At 38.7% G+C, this 12,500-nt stretch overlaps 1 protein-coding gene across 2 annotated transcripts in view; it reads left to right on the forward strand.

Annotated features, from left to right (window-relative positions):
• LOC138043226 (coiled-coil domain-containing protein 186-like) overlaps nucleotides 1–12,500 on the forward strand; it is a 34,742-nt gene that overhangs the window by 1,045 nt on the left and 21,197 nt on the right. For both annotated transcript variants that reach the window (XM_068889384.1, XM_068889385.1), the window contains exons 2-4: nucleotides 5,291–5,537; nucleotides 6,946–7,080; nucleotides 8,201–8,278. In XM_068889384.1, coding sequence (XP_068745485.1) covers nucleotides 5,291–5,537; nucleotides 6,946–7,080; nucleotides 8,201–8,278 — 460 coding nt within the window. The remainder of the gene's footprint in view (nucleotides 1–5,290; nucleotides 5,538–6,945; nucleotides 7,081–8,200; nucleotides 8,279–12,500) is intronic.

The raw sequence follows: 12,500 nt of genomic DNA on the forward strand, positions 1-12,500 counted from the left end.
ATCTATATCCTTCTTTTCTTGAAGGTGTCTTTAAATTTATCGTCTTTATGATACATTATAGAGGACAGTACCTTGTATCGCCACCCTAGTGTAAGTGTTTTCTCAAGATATTTACCCTTGTATGTGAAATTTTCCGTAGTTTTTTTTTCTTGTGATTTTGCACCCATTTACAAATGCACAACATGAATTTTTGACAGCTCTGACCCAAACATTTACTCCACCAGTAGATAATTGCAGGCCCATGAGGAAGTAATGAATGCTGTAAACCTAAATTAAGCTTGCAGTTTTCTCATCAATTTTGTTTACCCAAGTCTTATGATAAAAAATCGGATTTGTTTACATGTTAAATGCACCTGCTGTATGCTGTGAACTGTTTTTGTTATTTGTTTGTTTGACCTCTGTGGATCAAAGGATCATTCTGATCCCAGTTCAAATCTGGAAAACTTTATCCAGTGGACAAGTCACTATCCGGAGTAAAAAATTTAGTCCATGTCAGATGTTGGCCAAGGTTTTCGTAGATGCCTTTACTTAGATGTGCTTAGAGTGAGCATATTCTTCTGGGAGCAAATACTGAATCTTGGTACAGTTGGTACAGACTGAAACTGTTGGATAGTGATTTATCCACTAAGGTAATAATTATGTTATCAGGCCTTTGAAGTACTGGGGCCTGGCCTTAACCCTTTCACTCCTGTGGGGTTCCCCATTCACGAGTAAAATCATCTGGCATTAGACAGAGTAAAATCTATAAGTGTCACTCTTGGGAGTGAAAGGGTTAAGAAGAGATTCGTGTACATGTACATATAATTACGTTATAAAAGAATGAATTTATTCCTTTTCAAGGCACATTCTGATAAATTGCATAAGAATTTAATAATAAGGAAGTACAATTTACCAGTAGAGTGTGGCAATGAGAATTAAGTGAATTATTACTAAGGTTGCTGACACAAAAATCTTGAACTCAATACTCCAGATTACTTGTATGCGTGTCATGTTAGAGACATTAGTCGTGATTTCATAACAAAAACAATTATTGATATTGCACTTGCACTGTAGAGTGCTCATTTTTTAGTTTTGCTTCCCTAATATCAGCAATATTTGTTTTGTTTTTGTTTCGTTTCGTAGATACGTTTACGTGAACTAACAACTCAAGTCATTGAGAAAAAAAGATAATATTATAACATGATAATTTTACAGTCTGCAAGATCAGCATTTACTATTTTTTTTGTATTTTATTTATTTTTTGTCTACTTTATATAACAAAATACAAAACAATACAATACAAGTGTTTAAGTGCCTATGAAGTAAAAAATAATTTATGCCTATTTGAAAGAGTTTTCAAAATAATGGCAAATGGCCTTTACAGTTTTGAAGTATCTTTTTTTGTTTCAGAGATATTTGAGTTTTTGTGTTATGCAAATTAGCAAATTGATGAAAATAGATTTTGTCTGGTCAATTCGTTAGATGGCCGGACAATTTGTCCAGTCGTTTATGCTGATAAGAAGTTTCAAGTTTTAAGGTGATTCCCATGTTTTGCATCGCGCAGGCATCTCATACGGTGCATAACATTGCGACTTCGGAGATGGCGGCGTTTCGCGCCAGCCATCTCAAGAGAGGAAACAAAGGCCGCTTTTGCTGTTCAAGAGCTTTTAAGTGCAGTCATGATAACTCTTCTCAGTTAAGAAGGTGTTGCTTTGGAACTCACCCCAGTCCTTTAGCGGAAAATGATTACTTTGAAGCCGAAATTGCCCCTTTGCCATCATCGTGTTGCGAAGAAAGGAGCATGGTTGCCTGCCATTTTAAATGGTTTTATTTACTCGTAATAGGTTCATGGAAAACATATTTTAAGGAGAAAAAAAGTTGGATAGTACAAGTTGTAGTATTCACCTATAAATGATGTGAAAAAGTTATTATTTAGCTGGAATAAATTATTTGGCTGGGACGTGGCTCTAAATCTTTGTGTGTACCTCAATCTCAAGAATTTTTCGAACAGTTTTTGGCACATGCATTATGTGTATTTGTCACCTACTTGCCTATTTTACCATTGTTAGTCATATTTGCATACTTAACTGATGAAGGTCACCACGTCTGAGGACTCATTATTTATGCAAATTGTTCCGAGCCCTCTCACTTCGCCAGCTGTTGGCATAAACAACGGAACTAAAAACAGTGCCAAAGTCCATCCTAAATTGACTTTGGAACAAGTAGAAGTGAGTCTAAAGATTCCTTTACGTAATTGTTCAGAGCATTCTCACTTCTCCATCCTCCATGTCTCTGGAAGAGTCTGTCTGGCACACTGAGAGCTGCTGCCGCACAAGCTCCTCCTGAATACAGACTATGGATTCCAAACATAGTGGTGTCCAGACTTTCCTTGCCAAGCTCCTTCTTGATCAGCTCCTTTGCCTGACTGTAAGACTTTCTGCAGACAAACTCCTCTCATGGTATGCAAGACGTGTTGAAATAACGGAGAGCCTGGCCCTTTGGAGTGGTTTGCAATTCTCGAGAATTTCTCAATGATTTTGACTGGGCAAGGGGGTGTACTGCAACGGGCTACAAAATTCCATGACCCCTCGTGGAACTGATCATTTTTCCGTCTTTCCAGAAAAATAGCTACATGGGAATCAGCAAAATAAAAACTGTCTTCTGTCAAATGGTGCAAGTCATCCCAGCGAAGAAAACCAAAGAAACCCAGGGAAAACAAGGCTGCCAGCTGGAGGTCACCAAGGTTAACCTACTCAAGGCAACTGATCACTTTCCGCACCACAACAGAAGACAATGGCTCCTTACGTTCAGCTGGTCTGCCAAGAATTTGACTGGCAGCATCAACCGCTTGCTTCTTTACCGGATACTCACTCGGCTCCCGATAGCCATTCTTTTTATGAACCCAACTCACACCGTACACTGCAGAATTCACTGGAGACGCTTACCGGATCTGTTGAATGAGAGATACGGCGTACGGCGCAAAGACCACAGAATCTGCCTGCAAAAAAGCAGCATTGTTACAACTGGCCCATGACTTCCATGATTTATAAGCGCGCAGATAAGTAGCAACTGTTGTAGCAGCATGATCACGTACCAATACAGCTGGTAACGCCTTTGCTAGCTGTCGCAATTCCGGATGGTCAAAATGATCTGCATGAAAATTCAGCTGGGAAGATGACCACATCCACCATGGGTTGTACAGCTGCAACACAATGATAAATGCCATAAGAGCAGGGGTAAATCCAGTAAGCACACATACCATAATGAGGAGTAGATCCACATGCATGTACACACACTAAAACTTGGGTCCATAACAGAAGGATTAAGGAAGCCATAACAGCTTGGAGTCCATATCCAAAACAGCTGATAAGCCATAACAGCTGGGTAAAAGCAAACAGGTGCTCATAACAAGCTTGGAACTCAAACAATAGCAGACATGATGATGTGCATGGCACCAGCCACCATGGGCATGATTGGATCGCCAAAGTATCACCAGCAGATGTGTCTTTGTAACTAGAATAATGCGTAACATAAGGCAGCAAGCCAGCCTCTAACTCCCAACATGGGAGCCACAGAAGCAAAGCTAAAGTGCCAGTTGACCAAAAGGTGGCACACTTGTTGTAAAGACACAGCAGGCAGCTGTTCCTGGAATAAAGATGCCCTCATCAGGTTGGATCCTAACGGAGTTTGTTACAAACCCCCTCCACGTACCACACTTGGTAATAAGCAGGGGCCACTAGGGTTCAGAGTGCCATTCCGGGACTAAGAGGGTTCCATCCTCCCCTCCATCTGACTTGTGGCACAAAACACAAGGAACCAGCCAAGTGTAATCCCCTGCCCATGAGACAGTGAAGGCATAAACAGCTTCACAACCAGGGTTGAGGAATCTGCTACAAAACCTTTCCAACTGCTTAATCCTCACACTCGCAAACCAGTCGACTATGTGAGGACCCAAACACTTGTCCAAGTAAGCAAAACAGGAAGGATCGAGCTTAGAGCCATTTGAATCCTCAATGGATCCTCAGTTAAAGTAAGCAAGTGTCTCTTTGAAATTAAGGCTTAAAACTTGGGTCACTTAGTGTTTAGTTTTGAATTCCAAAGGAAAAAAAAAAGACTTTTGATTTTTTGATCATAGATCACTTAAAGGGTTGCATGTTTCATGAACAAAAATAATTGACGTGCGTATGGATTGTGTAGATGTTAAACCTAGTCATACCGTCCACTATATTACTCCAAAATAAGTTTTAAGGTTATGTGAAAGAGTTTTGTGCCCACAGGAAAGGAGATGGCTGAAACTATTACGGTAAAGACTTGTGTATAAGCCGCATCTTTTGCCGCAATCTAGCGCTCATAATCATGGGTGCGGCTTATATACAAGACCATTGCTTTAAGAGGAGTAAACTGGCTGGTATGGGGTCAAAAATGACACTGAAAACCTTCAGTAAATAGAGATTGAACATTTTCTTCGACTGATCACTTCATCGCTGATTTCCGCACCGTGTGCAAGAAAATACCACACTATTCGAGAGAACTCATGAGGCAAATGGCGAACTGTTTTGTTGCCCTTCATAACTTGCATGGTGTGTTTCACACCATGTTTTTCTCCGATCGACGGCTTTAACACGTCTTAATAAACATGACATTCATGCACAGCTGACGCGTCCATCTGGTTTTCTGATCGCGGTGAACGATGTGACTCGGTCCAGAAGTCCTTCTGTAAGTGACTACGTGGTTACTAAGTAAACGTTTTGTATCTTTCCCTGTGCTTAATTTTTGCTTAAATAATAATTTCATTATATTTATTTCAACTTTGGGCTTTAACAATTAAAACAAGTGTTGGCAAGAATTAAAGAAATCAGTTAAGGCTTTTAAAAGGTTGTTTTGGGAGTTGATTAACTTCTTAAGGTCACTGCAAATACCAAGCATTAGATTTCAGCACGTTTATCACGAACACACACAACTTTCTTGCGAGAGTGTTTTGTTCAAGGTTTTATTTTTTCTCAAAATCATACTTGAAAGTTGGCGGTGCGGCTTATCTACGCGTGTGGCTTATACCCAAGTTTTTGTAGTAACATTTTTATTGCGTTGGTTGTTGAGTCTAGCATTATTTATCATTTGCATTTTTTGAAGTCCTTTGACAACATCTGAATACAAAAAAAAGCCACAAATTATTATTTTGTTTGTTGAATCTTCAGCTACAGTGTATACATGTACTTTGTATTATGCAAACTAAAATAATAATAACAGTTGTAGTATGGTCTCTGTCTCAAGGCAAATATTAGATGTATTTGTATGTTTTTTATGCCTTTAGGGTAAAGGAATCTAGCAATGAATGGGCACAAGAACGGGTTAACTTAAATGCAGAGATATTGAAATTACAACTGAATGGCAGTGAGGAAAGAGAAGTCTTGAAAAAGAGTAAACTGGATTTGGAAAATGAACTTGACAAAAGAACAGAAGAGCTTACAGAAGCCAAGGAGAAACTTCAAGCTCATGATCAAGCTGCTAAAAGAGCAATTGCAGCTTTACAGAAGGAAATGGCGCTTAGAGTTGACCAGGTTAGTGTTAAATAAGAACTTCTCCTGTCATTGATATTTCAACGCAGTAGAAGTTCAGCTTATAAATAAACGATTGCATTTAATTTAAGGAGAATGCAAGCCTAATCGTGTGTTGGTTTTCTCGTGGCACTATTGGTTTACCTGTGTACACAATAAGCCAGAAAAAAATGATGCAGTTTTTCTCTGTACACGTATTAAAGGGATGCAAATTTGCCTTCTTTCAAGCATGGTACTATGATGTCAAGCATTATACACCCTGCGGTGGTTTCCATGGAATCTTCAGAAAATTAATTTTTGGTTAAAGTTTTTCTGTTTGGATATGCTCAAAAAATTGTCATAAATTTTTGAAAATCTTAAATTCCGAAAAAATTCTTGTTTCATCGAATTTCCACCAGATTTGGAAACCACATGTTACGGTACCTGTATGTCAAACATTTGGAAGCATGCATCTTGCGGATGCTTGTGTTATGTGTCTTGTTTATTTTAAATTCAAGTCCACCATTCGGTAAGTTTTGTAAGTTCACATTTGGATTAAAAATTATGTTATTGGAAATCCTTTATCAAAATCTCAGGAACTGTGCACAACTCCTGTTGGATATTCCAAGCCATCGTTTGGTGTTATGTTCTCAGGTTTTTTGAATTTGAGTGACTCTGTCATCATGTTAAATTGGAGGTAAAAGGGAAGTAAGAAGGCTTTGTATTCAGTGGGTGCTGGAGCTCATGGCCATGAGTTTTGGTTACAAATATTGAACTGGCCATTGCATCATAGGATCATTTGCTTGTCAATACTACACAAGCTGCTCAGTCTCATGGTCCAAAATTCAGGCAACGGCAACACTCAATCAAAAATGACAAAGCTTTTCCTTCCTGAAAAATCATGATCAGCGCACCATAAGACTTTAAAATTGTATTTGAAAAGAGGTATCATAGAACATTTGAAGAAAAACTTTTGTTTCTGAAGAGAGAGCATTTTACCACTTGAATCAGAAAATTGTACCCAACAGAACCAAAGGTGTAATTTTTTTTCAGCCACCGAAGACAATAAAGCACTTTGCATACATGTAAATTGTACATTTGTGTAGCACATTTTACTGTTTGAATCAGCAAATTGTGTCTAACATACCAAAGATAATTATAATTTTTTCGGTGTTAGAAATTTAACTACAATCTTTCAACTGGCATCTTTTAAAAGTTTTGGCTTTACAGGAAAATCACGACAAGCCATCCATATTGATTTTCTAACATTGTTGTAGACTGTAAACATATCCTCTCACAACTAACACAACAATAGGTAGGTTTTGTGCTTTAGGGTTCATATGTTTGGTGGTTACAAGTTGTTCTTGACATAACAGATTAATTTTTATACTTTGTTGCTGAGTCTTTTACTTTCTTTTTGCCTTGTTTGAAGGTGACTAAAATGTATGAAGATATGCTCAAGGGAAAGGAAAATCTTGGAATTAAACTTGTTCAGGGGGAAGAGGAAAAGAAAAAAATGGCCAGAGAAAATGAAATGTTGGTCAAAAAAGTTGGTGAAAATGGAAAGGTATTTTTATTTCTCTTGTATATTACAATACAAGAATTTTAAGCATGGTTGTACTCCACTCATTTTATGCTCAAAACTGGGCCAAGAAAACTGGCAATACTTACTTTATTCAAATACTGCATTTAAGGACGTTCATGCAAAAATTTTTTAACGTTGATCAATTTTTCACCGACTTCGTTTTGGAGAGAACTTGCCCGGAACAACACCCTAAATCTGAAAAAATCTGGCTTCTATAGCGAATAAGGCCACAGTGTCTGTAAGCCCAAAAATATTGCAGTTACATCTTTAAAGAGAAATGTTCTCTACCAAACTTTGTTTAAGTGGACCCATCAAGTGAATTAAGTTAACTGTTGAGGTTCCTTAAAGAACAAGTTCGCATTTAGCGACCATAGTTTCATGCGCCTTGCAGCCGCAAGATGGCAGGATTCCATGTTCCGAGGATAGAAATCTAGAATTTTTTAACTTCCCACATTGATTTTTTGTTTATTTTTGGACAATGTGGAGGTAATTGTAAATAAAATCTGTTTCTGAAAAGAAAACAAGGGGTCACCGAACATCCAAGATCTTTAAATCCAAGCAAAGCTATAGCAATGGCCATCTGCCCTATCATTGTTACATTTTAGTACTTATCACGCGCGCTCTATGCATGACGTGGCATGTGAATTTGCATGCTCTGTAAGGATGCGCAGTAGCAATGGGCGCGAACGTCCTTAAATAAATGCAGAGTGGTTTTGAAACAAGAGAGAGAAAATAGTGATCAACTGTAGAAACTGAGGACACAAAAGGCTAGTTGAAGATCTTAAGGAAGAATAAAAAAAAAAAAATTTTGTTACTTATGTGTATGGAAATAACGGGGCCCCTGACGCTGTGCTGAGATGTTACAATTTAACACATTAACAACTCAAACACTCAGGGATGCCCCCAGTTGACAAGTAAAAATTTTCTGGTTTTAGACAGAGTAAAATCAGTAAAGTCTCACCCCCAGGGGTCAATGGGTTAATAATTATTGGTGAAAAGTGGTGTATGTGTGTTGAATGTGAAATCTGTAAATTGGACAATAATTAACTTTATGTATATGTCTATTAGTTTTGTACAAAGCAGGGTTAACTTTACTCTGCAGGAAATTGAAAAGCTACGGCAAAAGTTAAAAACTGTTCAGGCAGATCATAGCAAGCTGCAGGCATTACATGAAGACAAGGTAAGATCTATCAGAACTAACGTAATGTGTTATATTTGTGGGAGATCCTAAGGGCTGAAGAATCAAACAGTTTACAAAAGAAAACTTAAATGTAAATTAAATTCTTGAGTTCAGCTTTTCTCTTGAAGTGATCCGCACATTGAAAATAATCAATAACTAATTTAAACTTGTGTACCATTTATAGTGACTGCATTAGCCATTTACAGCATAAACAAAGCTGTATAGTCTTGGAACATCTGTAATCCCGTGGGAATTTCTTGGTGAAAGCAAGCTGCCTATCTGGATGTTTTAAGGGGGCCCTAAGGAACATGCCAAATGTTGTTGGCAATTTTATAATGTGCACCGACGGCTTTTACAGGGAGTTAAAAGTGTGACCCTCAGAGCCCAACATGGAAACGAGGCTTGACTTTCAAATGCTTTGTAGCCATTGTCAATGGTGGCGAATCTTTCAATTGGCACGTAACAGTAATAGAACAGATCACATGACCACACTAACGAGGCTGGATAACATATAATGCCTTGTAGCTATTGTTTATGGTGACAGATTGTCCCAATATTACCTATACTTTCTATTGGAGTGTAACTTTGACAACTCTGTAACCTAACAGTAATAAATCTGATCTCATGTCCATTATAAAATGTAAAGGAGCCTTTTTTCATGAAATGCCTTGTGGCATATTTTGCACCGCTTACTTTCAGTCAGCCGAATGCAGTTTTATCACCACCTCTTGCTCTTCATCATCATCATCGTCATTGAAAATCATAAGAGAATGAAGGTTTCCATGCATAGTTTTTAGGAGTGAGATTTTTAGATAATTGCATGCCACTAGGGATGTCGTAAACAGTAGAGTTCATCCTTGACGAGCGTTTTTGTAAGCTATATCTGTTGCAACCACTACCGGAATTTGATGACACGAGGAAAGAAAATGTTAAAAAAAGATAACTTCTTACGGTGGGAATTTTTTCATTTCATCATAATTATTTTGTAGATAGTAAGTAAAGTAAGTGATTCATGATTAAAAAAATAGGGGTCGCCAATGATCTAAACAAGTAAAATCAATTTGATTTTGCAAAGCTCTTGGAAAATTTCGATTGTCACGTTTTTGCGTGACCTGTCGGGGAAGGACTGGAACACAAAAGAGGATTGATCGTTGAAGGGATGAAAGGTTTTTACCCAACAAAAACGTTCTTGAGCATAGTAACGAAGCTTTAAGCAGGCATCATCTTCATTTGGTTGGTGTTTTGTATAATACATGTATCTCTCCATTGCCGTCATGCTCGTCTTCTGGAGTGTGGTTTTGTGAAATTTAATCACTGGTTGTTTCCACGCAGGTCCGCACTATTCAAGCGGACGAGGACAAAAATACTGCTCTATTTTGAGGGAAAAGACTTCAAAAATATGCATTCATTTTGAAGTTAAGTTTGTAGGGTAATAAAAACATTTTTTAAAAAGAAGCTCCATTAAATTTATGCGATGGTTTGTCCTCGAGTTTTCCAAACTTTCAGCCACTACTTGATCAGCAGCTATCTTTTCCAGAGCTTTTCCATCCTCCCGCTCACTTCTCTTTAACATTTTATGATGATTTGGAAATAAATGTGCCATTCTTTTGCCAGCCTGGAATTTTTTCCCTAGCGTTTTTGTCGCCATGTTATTTTAATTAATGGTTGAAAAACATTTATGAAAGTCAAGTAGACTAGTGCACGACTGACAAAACAGTCTACTTGACTTTCATAAATATTTTAAAATCAATTTTGACTGGTCACGGTCTTCTCTGATCCAATGCTGTGCAATACTTATCGTCCACGGTTTCTGCAAAGGTTTTAAAACCTCAATTTCACTAATGCTCAAAGTAATGTGTGACGTCTTACAGTCTCATTACCTGCGCAGTAATGTTGCGCACAAACAATTAGCGTAAATGTCCTTAAGGCTTAACGCGATTCATCACTTGAGTAGAGGCTAGTGATCATTGGCATTGATATCAGTGTGTAATTGGGTTGTTCCTTAAGAATGGCGTACTCATGTTAAGTACGTTGATGACCTCAACATCTTGGATTTTATTCCCAGGAACTCTAATAGCTATTTGCCTATCATTGCATCTAATGTAAATAAGTACTCCCTAGAGCGCAATATGAAACTAAACCCTAAGAAGTGTAAAGAAATGGTTGTAGGCTTTCTCCAGTATAAACCAACATGTTCCAGTCCTCTACTCATAGGGGGCACCCTAATCAAAAGGGTATCCCAGTACAAACTGCTGGGGGTCATAGTTTCTGATGACCTTTCATGGACTGCACACTCTGGTCATATATACGACAAAGCTACAAAGCGCCTCTATGGGTTGAGGATCTTTAAGAAAAGTGGACTTTCACCTTCCAACTTAATATCTTTATATTGCAGTACGATACGCTCTGTGCTCAAATATGTGTCCCCAGTATGGGCGGCACTTCCAGCGTACTTAAGTGACCTTTTAGAACAAGTCCAGAAAAGCCCTGTATATCGTCTTCCCTGTTGATTGCTATAGCGACGCACTTCATCTTGCTGACCTTGCACCTCTTAGCGATAGGTGACAACAGGCATGCATGAACTTTGCCATGAACTGTGATGTGTCAGGAACACTTAGTAGTCTCTTGTGGGTTCCGATGGTTTATTACCACGGTTATAATTTATGCTCAGGCTCACAATCGTACCATGCCTCTACTGGCAAATGCAAAAGCCTTAACGATTTTGTGACTGTGTCGTGACCGCCCCCTGTAATTCAGTTGTTATTGCAATAGGGTTGAATAAATGATTGATTGATTGATTGTCCTATCAATCACTTAAAATTCTCTTGACTCGCCACCTAGAAGCTGCGTCTCTGCGCTCTTAAAGGTTAGGAAGGCTAGCCTTCATAATGCCAATAAGTGAAAGGCTATGATTCTGCACAAGCTGCAGATCTTCAACGAGGTATTTGGGGATACCACCCCACACTGAAGATGCATACTCTAATACTGTGAGAATACATTTTCAGTTGTGACTAGGTAGAGGAAGCATTACAAAAAAGTACATCTGAACCCTATTATTCTTGCTCTTGGACATGCAAAACTGCTGTGCTTCCTGGATTCCATGCGTAGAATGGAGCTGATATAACAGGACGCTTTGTGGGTGTGATAAATAATTTTTCTTACTTGATCACTTCTCTCTTTCGTCTATAAACCACACTTAAAATATACATTCATTTCATTCATCTTCACGGGAACGAATGAGACCAACAAATTGACCTGCTAAGAACAATGAAAGACAACTGGTGGAAAAAGAAAGTGGAAGAAATTGAAAGCTTTGGAGAGTGTAACAACTCACAGTGACTGTACTCCGCACTTCAACCGGTGATCGGCCCCAAAACCAACACTGTTGCCCCAGTTAAGAAGGCTGATGGAACTGATCAGCTATTTACAGACATAAAAGAAATATCAGACAGATGGAAAGAGCATTTCACTAAATAGTGAATCAAGAAGGCAACATAGACAATGATGCAACTGACCACCTAACTGCTCGATAGACAATGATGCATTTGAATGGAAGAACTAAGGAAAGCTGTAAAAGCTGCTAATCTTGGTAAAGTGTCTGGTCTGGATGGCATACCAGCTGAAGTCATAAAACATGGCGGTGATGGCCTACTACAACAACTGCTTTCTGTAAAAAGTGCACTAGGTGAAATCGCTTGCATAGGTCCAGGGGTTTCAATAAAAGCCGGTTACTGGCGGTATACCGCTGCCTGCTTTGCCTCACACCACCGGCTAGTTTGCCTTGATTTTCACTAAAAATGCCATCATAAACTTGTCAAACTGCCGCCTTCAATGGGCTATCATGGACGGCTATTTCAGAAGTTATTGAAAGCCCTGTAGATCCAAGGCTGGACAAACTGTACACCTAAGAATGAGCAATGCGCAAAGCCAGCGCTGATTACTCTTGGCTCAGTCAACAGCGAAATCAATTAACTGCCGGAGAGGTAGAGCATTGCATCAGCATCACCGAGGTCATGGGCTCAAATGCCGTTGGAGCCACCCAAATTTTTCAGTTGTCAGTATGAGACAATTGCTTCAATTGTCTCATAAGTGCGAGGATCGTTTCTCTCTTTCTGAAGCTATTGTATTGGAAAGCATTCCGAGAAGCTGGTGAGACTACTGTTATGTGTCAGTTATTCCCCAATTAAAAGTATGAGAATTTTGTCGAAGATTCACCACCATT

This window comes from Montipora capricornis, chromosome 3, assembly GCF_036669925.1.
Source record: "Montipora capricornis isolate CH-2021 chromosome 3, ASM3666992v2, whole genome shotgun sequence".
In the NCBI taxonomy this organism is placed as follows: domain Eukaryota; kingdom Metazoa; phylum Cnidaria; class Anthozoa; order Scleractinia; family Acroporidae; genus Montipora; species Montipora capricornis.